This window comes from Hyaena hyaena, unplaced genomic scaffold, assembly GCF_003009895.1.
Source record: "Hyaena hyaena isolate Hyena2069 unplaced genomic scaffold, ASM300989v1 scaffold_154, whole genome shotgun sequence".
Lineage (NCBI taxonomy): Eukaryota > Metazoa > Chordata > Mammalia > Carnivora > Hyaenidae > Hyaena > Hyaena hyaena.
In genome coordinates this window covers 682386-697209 of record NW_024080786.1, presented here as the reverse complement: position 1 = coordinate 697209, position 14824 = coordinate 682386, and the positions used below count along the sequence as shown (strand labels likewise).

The following is a 14824-nucleotide window of genomic DNA, read 5'->3' as shown; positions in this document are numbered from 1 at the left end:
CTGCTGCTGCTGGCCACCCTGACTCCCCACCGCGCCCCTTCCCGAGTCGCTCGCTTCGCTGCCCACATTCTGCAGCCGCCTGTCTGCACCCGCAACCACAGCAGCCGCAGCTCCCGCCCCGTGACACCAGCCTCCTCCCCCCCTTCCCCCCCCCCGCCCGCCGGGCATTCCAGAGCGCCAGTAGCCCCGAGGCCCGGCGCTTCTGATTGGCTGTTGCTAGGTGACGTCGCCTGCGCTCACGTGACACGTGTTAAATGCCCACGCTGCCGGAACCCGCCCCGCAGACAATCGTAAAGCCGCTCTGGGCTGCTCACCTGCTCCCGCCTCCCGGAGCCCCGGCCCGGCCCCGCCACCCCTGCCCCCTCCGCTGCCCGCCCCCCGCCCGAGCGGGCGCTGGGCAAGAAGCCGAGCGGGCGGAGAGGCGGAGAGAGGATGCGGCCGGCGGCAGCTGTCCCGAGCAGCGCACGGTGATCGCCTCCCCTAGAGGAGGAGTTGCCCAGACCGTTGCCACATTTCTTGTTTTCCTCCCCACCCTCCCTCACCCCCCGTAATTACATTGGCTGCTGGAGGGGACAGGGAGAGACAGAGGAGGCGCCTCGCGTCCCCCCTCGCGCCCGCCACCCCTGCTCTTTCCCATCCCGGGTCAGGATGACTGGAGTCTTTGACAGTCTGGTGGCTGATATGCACTCGACCCAGATCACGGCCTCCAGCACGTACCACCAGCACCCGCAGCCCCCCAGCGGCGGCGGCGCTGGCCCCGGCGGCAGCAACGGCAGCAGCCTCCACAAGCCCCAGGAGTCGCCCACACTCCCGGTGTCCACAGCGACCGACAGCAGCTACTACACCAACCAGCAGCACCCGGCGGGCGGCGGCGGAAGTGGGGGCTCGCCCTACGCGCACATGGGTTCCTACCAGTACCACGCAGGCGGCCTCAACAACGTCCCTTACTCCGCCAAGAGCGGCTACGACCTGGGCTACACCGCCGCCTACACCTCCTACGCACCCTACGGGACCAGTTCCTCCCCGGCCAACAACGAACCCGGTAAGCACAACGCTGGCGTCAAAGGTGCCAAGTCAGTCTAGTTACTGGGATGGGTAGGATTAAAATGTTTGGGGGCGGGGATGCATCCGGAGCCCCGGCCGTTTACACGGCCTGCTCCCTGCCCTCCCTGAGCCTTTTTACCCTCCTCAACCGCCAGGCTGCCGAGGGCCACCGGGTACGTCCTTCGGCGCTCGGCTGGTGAGACTCAGGGGCCGAGCGGGCGTCGGGTGCGTGCCTCGTGGTAACCGCATTTCCTCACCACCCGCTCCTTCTTTCTCTCCGGTTTGCTCCTCCTTCTCCTTCCGGGAGGGTCCAGCTCACGGGTGGCCGGCGGCGCGGGTCCGCACTCGGCGAAGCGGCGCCCGGGCGCCCCGCGGCGTCTCCGGGGACCCGCCTCCGGACGCGGGCCGAGCCCCACGGCCGGCCCTCACGCCCAGCGGGGACCGTTTGCGTCCCCCGGTTGCGCTGTTCTCACGACTGCGTTGCGTTGCAGAGAAGGAGGACCTCGAGCCTGAAATCCGGATAGTGAACGGGAAGCCAAAGAAGGTCCGGAAACCCCGCACCATCTACTCCAGTTTCCAGCTGGCGGCTCTTCAGAGACGTTTCCAAAAGACTCAGTACCTGGCCCTCCCGGAGCGAGCGGAGCTGGCGGCGTCTCTGGGCCTCACCCAGACGCAGGTGAGGGCTCCCGGCCTGGCGTGGCTGGGAAGCAGGCGCGCGCCGGACGGCGTTTTAAAAAGTATTTTTAAAGTAAGTTTAAGGATTTCGAGGCCCGCGCCTTGGGCGGCCTGAACTTGTACGCCTGAAGCTGACACCCCTCAGGGGGCCGCCGCGCCCGAGAGAGGGAAAGCACTGGGGTGGGCGCAAATCCGCGTCCACCTCTTCTTCCCGCGCGAACTGATTGAGCGGTAAAATAATTGGCCCCCCTGGCCCCCTCCCGCGGTCACCATCCCCGCGGAACGCACGATCCAGCTGTCTCGGACTTTCGGAGATTACCTCCCAATGGGCTCGGAGCCATCCCGAGCCTCCGAGGCCGCGGCACGCGATCCGCTTACCTGCCCGGCTCTGCTTTCTACGCCTCCTCCCCTCCCGGTGCCCCAGACCCAGGCTCTTCCACTAACGCTCGGGTCCCTTTTCCACAAAGGTCAAAATCTGGTTCCAGAACCGCCGGTCCAAGTTCAAGAAGATGTGGAAAAGCGGTGAGATCCCCTCGGAGCAGCACCCTGGCGCCAGCACCTCGCCCCCGTGTGCGTCGCCGCCGGCGTCGGCGCCGGCCTCCTGGGACTTCAGCGCGCCCCCGCGGATGGGCGGCGGCGGCGGCCCGAACAGCGGCGGCGGCGGCGCGGGCAGCTCGGGCTCCAGCCCGAGCGGCGCGGCCTCGGCTTTCCTGGGCAGCTACCCGTGGTACCACCAGGCCGCGGGCCCCACCTCCCACCTGCAGGCCGCCGCGCCGCTGCTGCACCCGACGCAGACCGCGCAGCCGCACCACCACCACCACCACCACCACCACCACCACGGCGGCGGCGGGGGCGCCCCGGTCAGCGCCGGGACGATTTTCTAACCCGAGGGAGACCGCGCCAGAGACTGAGAGGGCAGAGACCACGATCCTCAGTGCTCGCTCCAAGAGCCAGAGGGTCCCTCCAACTGGCCCGCGGATGCCCCCCGCCCCTCCGGGAGGAGCGACCCGAGATGGCCCCGCTCCCTCGCGCGGCCACCGAGCGGGAGCTGCGAGGCTGCTTCTCCGAGGCCCCCGGGCAGGGCCGCCCGCCCGCCGCGGCCGCCTCTCCGACCCGAGCCCCGCCTCAGACTTGCCGGCCCACCCCTCCCCGCCCCGCGAGGCCGTCGGGCGCCTTCCTCGCCGCGGGCCACGCGCTGGAGTCCGAGAGGGACGCCTGCCCCGCCCGCGACGTTTCCAGGGTGCTCTGAGGCTCCTTTCTCCCTGCCGGCCCCCAGGCCCCGCTCCGGTCCGCGCGGCTGACTGACCTCCCGGGCCTGCGCGCCCTCCCGCCCCGCCCCCGTGACCCGGGCGGCCCGCCGCTTTCTCCCTGCCCGGCGGCCTCCAGCCCTCGGAGCCCCCCTCCGGCCCGGCCCGCCGTAGCTCTCCTGCGGGAACGCTCCCTTAGCTCTCTCCTCATCCATCCCCCGTGGAGGTTTTTTATTTTTATTTTTTTAAAAGTTTAGGTGCCTTTGCGGATGACCTCATTTTGATGTTGGGGGAAAAAATGATTTTTTAATATGTGGACACTGCAAAAAAAAATGTGTTTAAATTATCTTTTTTAAAACTTATTCAGGATTACTAGGCTGGACTTCGACATAGAGTTCGTAAATAAAGGTGTCTGTGCAGATTTTCCCACTGATTTATTTGTATAAAAACACTCGGCTTTTCGGACTTTTTGTAAACGCCCACTTGTGAAAACTGCGGTTTAGCAGTAACCTCAACGACCCCTCCATTTTATTTTTCCCTTTGAAAATTTTCTCAGTTAAACTAAGCTACTGATTTGGTTTTGTTTTATCTTATCCTAAAGTCTTTGTTCTTGAAATGAAAGGTATTTTGGGGTTATTTATTATGAAAACAACATGCTCTTAATGTTGATTTTACAATATGAAGAGATTATTTAAATAAATTATTGTTTTCTTTGGATGTGTGCGCTCGTTCCCTGGCGTCATGACCTGGAGCCTCGAGCCGCTGCCCGGGCGGGGAAGCTGGCCAGCCGCGAGTGACCCCTCTCAGAGGCCGAGACAGCCGTGGGGCGCGGCGAGGCGAGAACGGGCGCGCTCCACGCCGGCCTCCCCGGAACGTTCACGCTCTGCCGGCGCGCGAGTCTCGGCGCTGGGTTCGCCGGCTCTCGGCGCGGTGACTCACTCCGAGCCGGGCGGCTGCAGCCTACGCCCGCCGGGCCCCTCCGGTGCCGGCGCCACCGCCCTGAGCCTGGGCGGTCTCTGCCGCCCCCGCGCCAGTGGTGCAGGCCAGGCGGTGCCTCGGCGCCACCGCGGGGGACCTGCAGTCGCCGCCAGAGTGCTGCCGAAGCCGGGGTCAGACCCCCTACCCCGGACCCTCCCCTCTGTGCCCCGCGGCCATTCTGGGGCTGGCTGAGCAGAGAGCTCAGTGAGTCACCCCGGCCCTCTCGGGAAACTCGGTTGGCTGCTCTGGAATGCAGGGGGACCCCTGCACACAGGGCTGCGCTAGCACACATACAATCACGCACTGTGACTCTCACAGTCACATCTATACTGTCACATCCTCTCACTTGTACACACACTCCTACTGAGTCTCTCACACACACTGATGAAAATTCATGCACGCTCGTATTCACATACACAGATACAGAAACCTACATACCCACACGTGCACACATACACAGACCACTGATGCAAGCGGCATCCTTCCGCTGCACATTCTCTGAGGGGAAACGTGTCACACCATTCAGCTCTGCCTTCCACCTTGGATCCCACCCCAACTGGCTTCCAGGTTTGAAAGTCACCCTGCTTTCTGGCATTCTCTGCAATGGCCAGGGGTTAGATGGACAATACAGGCCTGAACTAAAAGCCCCTTTCCTTCAAAGCACTGAGGCCTACAACAGAGGCTTCTTAGTTTCAAACGCTGACTTTGAGACTTTGAGCTACTCAGTGTAACCTCTCTGTGCATCAGTGTGCAGATCTGTACGATGGAGAAATAATAACAACCAGCTCAGAGTTGTTGTGAGTGTATAATGAGACAACGATGTAACACAGTGCCAGGCACACGGGAAGTACCCATTTTTGCTGTTGGTAGTGTATTGTTTTATTCCAGTGTCCCCCCAAACAGGGAGGCTTCACTTGTGCCTGTGATTACGAGGCCCAGAGTTAGCCAGAGGCCTTTCCAACTTCATCCTATGTGGAAGAGCAGCCCTCTAGAGCTGGGGAAGCTCTGGCCTCTTCTTACATGAGAGCCTGAACCTCAGCCATCCTCTTTGAAGGGACCTGCCTCTACTGGAAAAGAGATTAGGGGTGGGCCTGAGAGCTCTGCTTGCCAGACCCAAGCCTCCTCTTCTCCGGGATGGCTACCCAGGCCTTCCTTGTGTGTCTTCGAGTCACCTCTGCCAAAACACAGACATAGGATGGGAGCGACTTTCTAGGCTCAGTGGTATCACCCTGAAAGGAATCGTGTCTTTTCTGGCCAGACTGTTTTGGGGCCTGCATGGAGTCTCAACAGAATCTGGATAGGGAGTGGGGGGCTCTGGGAAAGACAGAAAGGCTACACAATCCAGTGTCCGTTTCCATGCCGGCATTGTTTTCCCAGGCTAGGAAGACCTGAGCTGAAGCTCATTGACCCCGTGATTCTAGCTTCTCTAAGCAGCCGCTGCCTAGCAGACCCCCATTCCAGTTCTCCCCCGCCCCCCAGTTCCAAATTCCGTGGTTTTCTTTGAGTGCCAGTGGCTGGTGCCAGCCTTCCTCCTGCGGTTGTATGTGCCCTCCCCTCCTTTGCGCGCACTCCCCTCCCCCTCCTGAAACCAGCGAGGAGAGACGGGGCAGTAAATTGGCTGGTGTCGAGGATCTGCAGCAGACAAGATGATTAAGAGGCCTACGCCGGAGCGCCCGGGGCAGGGAATGTCAGCCCAAGTTGGAATCACGCAACAGGCCTTGGCATGAGCGAGCCTGGGAGCCAGGAGGGCGGGCGGCCCCAGCTCCGGGGTGGGCCGAGGCCCCACAGACTCGCTGGAGTCACCGAACCTGGCACCCGGCGGCGGCGGGGTCGCGCCAGGCCACGGCGCGTCTTTCGCGTCTTACCCCGGGAAGCCCGCGAAGCAGAGAGCGGGAGGGTGCAGGGGCCAGAGGAAGGGGGCGTTTCCGCAGACGAGGAGAAGGGCAAGGAGACGGGAAAGCCAGGATGCGCCCAGGTCCCAAGAAGTGAGGGGGCGAGGAGGGGGAGGGGTGAGCGAGGGGACAAACAAAGCCCGGCTGGGGGAGGCTGGGGCCGGCTCCAGCCCCGCCGGGGGCAACGCGCTGGCAAGTCTTTCTCACAGTCTCTCGGCCCGCCGGGAGACGCGGAGCCCTGTGATCAGCCCGCCGCCGCGCAGACACGCTCCCCCCGCGCGGGACTGCGCTCCCCAAAGCGCGAATGAAAAATGGAAATGGGAAGCAGCGATCTCGGCTCCCTACACTGGGAAACCAGTCGCGCTCGGAACACACATAAATCTTCATTGTAATCCCCTTCCATTTGCTCGCGTGAAATATCAGGCCAGAGACAGGATATGACAAGCGCTGGGAAGCAGGGGGAGGGAAGCCGAAGAGTGAGGGGTGCCCGGCCCTCACCGCCCCACCTCCTGGCAGGGTTGCTTGGAACTCTGGCAGAGCGCTGGTATTGAGTTCCAATTCCCGAGGCAGGCAGCCCGGGCGCGCCACCATCCCCTTCTCCTCCCATTCCTGGCTCCCCTCCCCCAGCGCGCGCCAGGCTTCAGGCCACCGGCCCGGGGTGCATCGCAAGGTGTAGACACACCCCCCTCCCGCTGCCCCGAATTCCCGCCGCCCGCCCCGGGACTCCCGGGCTGGGGAGAGCAGAGAAGAAAGAGAACGGATCCCGGGCCTAATCAGGGCGGCTGCAATGTGGGACCGTTTAGGAGGCTTCCCCTCGGCCTTCTTTCAGGATTACTTGTGAAAATTGTGAATATCCGTCCTGCGTAAGAATTTCCGAGACTGATGGGGCGAGTTTGGGGGAAGTATCAGGTTTGCTGGGGGCGGAGAGTGCGCTGGAAAACTGGAGCCTTGTTTACAAACAGTTCAGCGGTAGAAGGTGGGGGATGAAAGAGAGGGGAAAGGGAGAAGTGCGGAAGTGCTGGAATGGTCCCCTCCAGTGTTAGAAACCCCCGGGAAGAAAGGCGTCAAGGATCAGAGCCCCCCACCCCCCTTGCCTTTCAAAAGAAAAAAAAAAAGTTGTCCTCACTGGCGGTAAAATCCAGGAGCGACTCCCCTATTCCCAAACAGCCCACCTCTGCGTCCCCGTCCCAAGCACTCGGCTCAAAAAGTCAAAAGCTGGCTCCTTTCCTGCCAGGGACTTGAGACCACCAGTGCCATAAACCTGTTTAAGGTCAGAGACCTCCTTGAGAATGAAGCTACAGATCCTCTCTTCCTCCTAAAATACAGGTCCCCTTGCATTCGATTTCTGGGGTCCCCAGAAGCCGGTGAGTGGGGCGCGATACTGCGGTACCGGTTACGCGGGCCCCTGGCCCTGTCCGACCAGGCTTTCCAGAGACTAGTGGGCTCGGGCAGGGTCATGACACCCAAAACAGCCCCGGAGAAACCTCCTCCTGCCGAGACCTCCCTCCCCACCTGGGATCTGCCCCGCTAGCCTTTCCTGCTGCCCCGCCCCTTCCCCCCTTAAACACCGGCGGGGGCGGATGCGGAGGCCCCACGTCGCTCTGAGGCCCCCCTGGCGGGAGTTCCCCTCGCAGGGACGGGTTTGGCAGTGATTGCCACATTACAAGATGTTACATTCCGCCCTGGGGCCTGGGGCCGGGCGGGGCGGGGGAGACACCACGTTTCATGAAAAGAAAAGAGCAGGCAGGTCTTGGAAGAGCAGCCACTCGGAGCATCCACGTGAGAACACAGGCGCTGTCTCTAGAGACCTTTCTTCCTGGGGCCGCCTCCGGCTCCGACTCCTACGGCTCACTGGTCCTCAGGGTCGTGCCAGACCGCAATCACTGAGTCTTAGCAGTTTGCGGGCTGTGTGGCTGCGCTTCCTGCAAATGTCCGGAGGCCGTTTGGGGAGATCCTCGGGAGCCCTGGTGCCACCAGCTGCGTCCCGGGTCCGGTCCTGCGAGCGCCAGGAGCTCGTGGGGGGAGGGCGGTGGGGCAGGGGAGGGCGAGGATCAGGTGTGAAGCCCCGGGAGATGAAGAACAGCTGCGTGCGGCCAGCGGGGGCTGCGGGCCCGAGGGTTTGAACTTCGGGGATGGAGAAGAGGCGAGAGGGAGGGAAGGACTGGACTTGGAGCGCGCTGGGGTAATCCCAGAGGGCCGACCAGGGCCGGCCAGGAGCAAACATGGCGGGCTTCCCACACTCCCTTTCCTACCCTCCTTTTTTTGGTACAGGAGTCTCAGACACCCTAGAAATGAAATCGTCGCCCACAGAACAATGGGCAGTTCTGGCCCCGGAACTCCACCGAGTCTGGGCTGCTCCGACCGGTGGCCGCACACCGGGAGGATTCTCCCGCCTGCAGCAGTAGCGGCGCGACCCCTCCTCTGGGGCAACCCCCGCCCCGCCCCATCCCTCCGCGGCCCTGGCCTCAGCTTCTTAAAGTCGCAGGGTGTCTCAGTGCTCCAGAGAAGCGCCGCCCAAGTGGGGAGTGGGTGTTTCTGGGGGGCGCTATCTCGCGACGGCGAGGACCAAAGAAGGGCCAAGGAGGTCTCAGGGCGGGCCCTCTCAGCTTCTTCCCTCCTCGCCCCAAAGCCTCCAAATAGAGGACTCCTATTCGCATCAACTCCCAGTCCGACAGCTACTCCTGCACCCCACTTCCCGCCTCCCGCCCCCGGGCCGGCCTTCAAATTCCTGGGCCCCGACGGGCAGCAAGGTGGAGGGGACTCCGGGAAACCGGCCGAAGGACGAAGGGGAGAAGTGGAAATGAGAAAGGAAGGAGTGTCGGAATGGGGGTGCGGGAGGTCCGGCTCATCACTTTCTTGCTGGTTGCGGCATTTAGGATGGGGGCACGGGGTTTCCGTGGCATCCAAGCCGGGAAAAAAAGGCACGCGGGGAAAGGGATTCTCTTTTCGACATGTTCACGAGGAGAACAGTGAAAATTTGCCTTAGGTGGCCAATTTTCTCATTTGCCCCTATTAAAAGAAAAAGCCCAAGAAATTCAATTAAAGCCACCCTGGCCAAGGCGCTATTTGAGGCATGAATGTCTCCCCTAAAGCTGCAGCAATCATGTGGCATTAGACACTTCCGGAATCCTATAGCCAACCTGAAAAATCCCAGACCCCCTTTTTCCCTAATTTTTGCTCTGATCTGTAATTTTATCCACATTTGCACTAGTTTGAGCATTCTGGCTCTCCCATCTGAAAGCCTGCAATTACTATATAATTCTTCGCAATTTCAGATGTCCTAATATGGACTGTAATTTTTGCGCAAGACAATTTCCTGCTATTTCAAGCATCAACATTGTCAAAGTTGTATGTACATAATAAATGGGAATATCAATGCATAGTTTTTAGCATAACATCTTGACTCCTCGATAATTATATCCGTTCGGAGCCTACGCAGAATTAGCCTGAATTGCATGGTAACTGCTGCTGCTTTAAAATTTTTAAAAATTACTCATAATTTTCCCAAAGATTACCAAGATCTCGAGTGCACAATGTCATCAGCGTAATGAAGAGTAAACATTTATGCTAATAATCTGCAATTTTTTTCATCAGCTATAAAGACAGAGGCTATATAGCCGAAAATTTCAGTCCTATTCTGCAAGCGCAGCGCTGCAAAAAGCCTGCGGCGCTTGGAGGCGCCTGGTCCTGGAGACCTCTTTCCACTCTTTACTCTCAGGATAGGAGGATGGGGCTGGGGGCTTCTTTTTGGTTTTCTGGTTTTGTTTTGATCTGGTTTGGTCGGTTTTGTATTTCCTATTTTTCCTTTTTATTTCCGTTTTTTCTTTTTTTTGCCTTTTCTTTCCTGTCATTCTCCCAGCCAAATGCCGCCTTCGACCCTTTTGATTTGATCTAGCAAAGATTGTGTCCAGATTATCTGAAATTGACACTGAAGAAGGTAAGGGTGGAAACTGGTTTCATTTTTCAGAGGGTTGGAAGGCTGCGCTGCGCCCGCCGCAGCGGCTCCCGCTCCGGGAGTAGGAGGGTGGGGGAGTGATTATGTATGCACCAGCTAATTCTTCCATCAAAACTTCTTGTCAGCGATGTCAGGATTATTTTTTTTCTTTTTATAAAAACACTTGATGTTTCAGGAAGTGTTAATCCCTGAAGGTTGGGGGATGGGGTAGCAAAAGAGTGGGTGTGGGTGACATGTTTCTTGAGCCTGGGGAAGGCACCCTTTAGAACCTTTTGCCTGTCTACACTAGAGTTGGGGTCTGCTGTGGAGCTGGGGACTGAAGAAAGAGGGTTTCTTTGAGTCATGGGAGGGAGGGACCCTTACCCTGCGTACTGCATTTGATGGAGGTGCCTATGGCTTGTGCGGGATGAGGAGCAGAAAAGTTCGCTTTAGCCTGTGATTTTAGGATATTTAGCCCAGGCGGTGGCTTGACAAAACCCAGATAATTCTGAAACCAGTTGTTAAAAGATACAGAAAGAAATAGATAGCAGGATGAAAATGTCTAGCTTAGTAACTGAGTTGGTTCTTTCCTTTCTATTTTTCTTGGGATCAACTATCTCAGGTTCTATATCCAGTGCCCAGACCTACCTTTCCATAGGTGACAGAAATGGAAAATTTCTTCAAGGGGACAGATTTGACTAATTGTTTCACCAGATGAGTCTAACAATAAATTCATATTTCTTTGCTTATAGATGGGAGAATTTTTAAACTTTTTGTGGCTCTTTAAATTAGCACAGAATAAGGAAGGCTGAAGAGCCATCTGACCCAGCCCAGGTTCAGATCCCAAAAGAAAGAAAGAAAACAAAACACATAATAATCAATGAAGGAAAGCTGTGAACTATAAATACATTTTCAAATCTTATATTTTAAAAATATTGCCTAGAATGAGAAGCCAGGTCCTTCCACAATGAGACTCTTCTTGAAGGATCACTCAGTCCCAGGTTTATGAAAGCCAAGACCCGTGAGAAGGGGGCTGGGGATTGTTGCTTGTACCCCTACATCCCCCCCCAACCCCTGCCCCTTTTAGAGCAACTGTGTATGAGAGAAGATATTAAAGAGGTATCTGTTGTTTGGCGATTTTGCTAAGTCTGTCTTCACTACTTCGACGCTGTGCATTTGCTAATTTGGAGGCCTGGCCATTGACAAGCTTGCTCCATACACCTGCAAGCAATTTGCCGGCTCCGGTACCGGAGAATTGCAGAGATGGCAGCTCGCACCTATTTGATTTTTTTTTCCCTTTTCTCAATGCACAGCAAATTTGGCTTTCAGTGCGTTATCTCTTTTGTTAATGCAAAAAGATTCCCTGGGCGAAAAAATTGCTCATAATTACCAGAGAGATGGGGAAACTGCATTAGAATAAATAAACCTGAAATTACTGTAATTATGTTGTGTTTGATGGGCCCGGCTTGTAATCAAGAAGAGAATACAGTGAAATGATGCTGACCCTCTTGGATTTGCAGCTGTACGCGCACTTTGGGGTCTTTTTTTGCAGAAAAGAGTCATTTTGATAATCATTAAGCTGTGTGTAACCTATTTCAGAAGTGTTTTAAAATGAGGTTCACATTTTTTGAACAAGGGGAAAAAAATCCCAAAATTGCATTTTGCCATTACAGACTCATACATAAGGAAAGGTTGTGTTTTCTAAGTGACAATTGTTAAGACATAATATTCGAAATCAGTATTTAATCATTATAATGAGGTATTGTTTAAATATAACCACCTTTAGATTATTCATAGTTTAATTAATATACTCATTATGAAAATCTTTGAATCAGATATTTGATGATCTACTTGTCAGTAACAAGGCAGCATTAATTAGGCCTATATTGAGATTAACATTTTTTAAAAGTGCAACTGCTTATAATTATAATAGAGCCTAACTAAAGACCGCCTTCGTTGAGCTAAAACTAATAATTTCTCTATTTGAACTGTTAGCAAGAGATTATTAAATTAGTATAAGCTAATATCTCGAAATATTAAAATCCGCTTGACCAAACAGATTTTTGCCTGTGGCTTCAGGCGCTGGGCCCTGGCTGCCGCATGGGAGTCGGATGCAGGGAGCAATCCGCCAAAACCTCCCCTCTAGCAAAGTCACGTCTCCAGGGAAAACCAAATCCCGGAAGGTCCCTACCCCCGCGCTGGAACCCGGCCTGGGAAATCAGCTCTCTCCCAGCTTGGAGTCCTGTCGGCTCTGGGCCTCCGGTCTCGAGATCTTATCTCCCCCATTTGCGCTCCGGGTTCTGGGGGCCCGCGGGACAGGACACGCTCCTATCCCAAGTCCTTGAAGGGGCCTCGAGGTCCCCGGCTCGATCCCCCACTACTTTCCCAGCTCCCTCCATCACCGCCCCTCCACCACATCCCCTCCCCTTCCCAAAGGGCATCAGAAGAGCCTGGAGCATCTGCTCTTTCACCAGCACCAATTGAAAAATGGGTGCTTGTCACAACACAGATCACTGACTTCCCTGCTTTGCTCCCCACTGCGCGCTGCAAAGGGCCCCCCAAAGTGGAGGGCCAGCCCGCAGGAAGCAGTGTCGGAAGGCAAATGCGAGGGAAGCGGGAACCGATCCAAGCAGCCCTTCCCAGCCCGCAGCTTCCCCGAGTTTCCTCAAGCTCAGCTGCTGGCTCTGGGGCTGGGGTCTGGGTGAGACGCTGGGCCACCACCGGGTAGAGGGAGCCAGGCCGGTTCTAGCTGGTCGGAGTCCACTTTCTCCTGGAAAGAACTCATCAGAGAGTTCCCCTTGGAGGTGCCCCCTTACTGGCCTGACCTCGGGACTTTCGAGCTAGCGTGGGGTGGGGGTCTTCGGCCAGCTCCTGCGTTCCAAGGAGTCAGCGGAGCCCTTCTGCCCCTCCCTTGGCATTTCCATCTGAGGCGCAGAGAGAAGCTGGGGGTCGTTAGGCGGGAAGGGGCCTCTCGTAGAGGATGGGTCCGATGGGTGGGAGTGGCTGTGAAGGGGTCCAGGTGGCGCCTTGGGACTGTCCCCCGGAGCTCAGTGATTGACTGGGTGTAGCCTGACAGACGTGTCCTTCCGGCGCTTTTCCGGTGTCTGGCCGTGTCTTTTCCGAGTCGGGATCGAGAGCCCTGCAGGCAAGCAAAAGCCGGAAGGCCAGATCGCAGCGAAGGCGAGGGGCCAAGCCCAGTGTCTCTGCTTTCAGTCTTCTAGGCTTCCGGCGAGGTGACTGGGTGTGGGGGGCACTCAAGTCTCCCTTACCGGCTGCCTTTGAGCTCTGCTTTCATCTCCTCTTAACCAGCCTTCACAGTCCCTAGGTTCCAGAGCCCCCACCCCTCTTGTGGTACAGCACCTGTTCCTGATCCACCACCCCCCCTCCCCATGGCCCCTGGCCAGAGAGTCGCTGCCCACCCTGCAACCCAGGTAGGGATCCGACCCCTTAGGGGTCAGAAGCAGGGCAAGATAAAGGGTCCCAGTGGCTAGGTAGTGCCTTGCTGGTGATTCTGGTCTGTCTGGGGCCTGCCGGTATCTGTCCCCAGAGGTGGAGGCTTGGCCCAGACCACAGCACCCCCTCATACAGCACACCAGACAGCAGTTCTTTCTCGAAACCATAATTTTACTGTCTCAGAGAAACTTTATAACTTATTTACAAAGTTCTTTTTTTCCCAAGATACAAATCAATAAGTTAACATTCTCAATATAAAACTAAACTTTGACATAGAGAACACAAAACACGGTTGATTTCAACTGATCACATTTTCCAAATTTCACAAGTAAAATGTCAAGATTTTCATTTCACAAAGCATCGGGTTTTACAGCCACATACAACAGAACGGAAAATAGCTAAGCTTGTGCAACATGTTTACGGAACAATAATAATAACAATATAATTAACAACAATAATAATATGTACAGCGATTAGATCCTGCACTGGAGACTAGGCGCCCAGGGTGCTGCCTGACATTATTCTGTGGTCGAGCCTCTGGGGATTAGTGCTGCTTTTGTCTTCCTTTAAAGCTCACTGGCTCTAGGGCACTCCTTTCTGCCTGCCTGTTTTTTCTTCACTGCCCATCGGTCCTTTCCCTTGCTCCCCAAGGAGGGAATTAGGATTTTCCTTCTTGTCCAGGCAAAGCGACCGAAGTGTTTTTCCCGAGATGAGAAAATTGTGTTGGCTTCATTTCTCTTTTTTTTCTCTTTTAAAAATAATACAGAACATGTAAAAATGCAAAACATTAGGTTCCAACCTCTTCATACCAGCGAAGTACAAAAGTTACGGTAGAAGTTAAAAATCACCAGGTCCTCCTTAATCGTTTTTCCGGGTGCGTTTAAAGTAATCGGTGCTTTTGGACCGTGCGCTCCTTGCGCCCCGCAGAAATGCGAATTGGCCAACATTCACCCTCAGGCGAAGTCCATTTCTCAATAAATAAGAACCCCTCCCTTCATTTCCCCCAATTCCCGAACGAGCTACACAGATGGTCAGGCAGGCCCAGGAGAAGGTCCGACTGGACAAAACGTCCCAGCAAGCGGAGCTGGACCGCGCGGCGCCCGAGCCTCTTCGGACCTGGTGACTTTTTTCAGAGGCCGCAGAATGAGGACAGTGGACGGACGAGAACCTCGACTTCGGCAGCGCACAGATACACAGCGAAAGGAGACAAGAGACGGACAGAACAGAAAAGAGCGTTTGCTTTTTCTACATTGTTTCTGTTTTTCCTGATAGTCCCACACAGCTGAGGGCCGGCGGGTCGGGTCCGGCTGGCTCGTCTTGCTGCTCTGGCTGTCTCGGGCAGTTGTGCCTGCGCCCCGAGGCCGCTATCTGCTGTCGCCGCGCGGCGCAGGCCCGGGCGAGGGCGAGCGCGCGGGCGCGGGGAAGTCGCCGGTCCAGATCGCGCGGGACTCCAAGGAGGTGGCGGGCGTCCTGCCTTCGCTGTCCCTTCTTCTTTCCCGCCGGGCCCTTCTCCCGGGGCTTGCGGACGGGGTAGATGGACCGAGGCGGGAGGGGCCCGGGCCGGGGGAGACGGAATGGAGGCGGGAGGGTGAGGGCGGGCA

General features: G+C 56.8%; 1 protein-coding gene across 1 annotated transcript; it reads left to right on the top strand.

Moving 5' to 3' along the window:
* The first annotated feature begins 315 nt into the window (after window positions 1-315).
* DLX2 (distal-less homeobox 2) lies at window positions 316-2698 on the top strand. Its single transcript, XM_039239171.1, has 3 exons — window positions 316-1042; window positions 1536-1720; window positions 2187-2698. Exons 1-3 carry the CDS (start codon window positions 649-651, stop codon window positions 2601-2603), a joined length of 996 nt encoding a protein of 331 aa, XP_039095102.1. The 5' UTR covers window positions 316-648; the 3' UTR covers window positions 2604-2698.
* Window positions 2699-14824: the final 12126 nt, after the last annotated feature.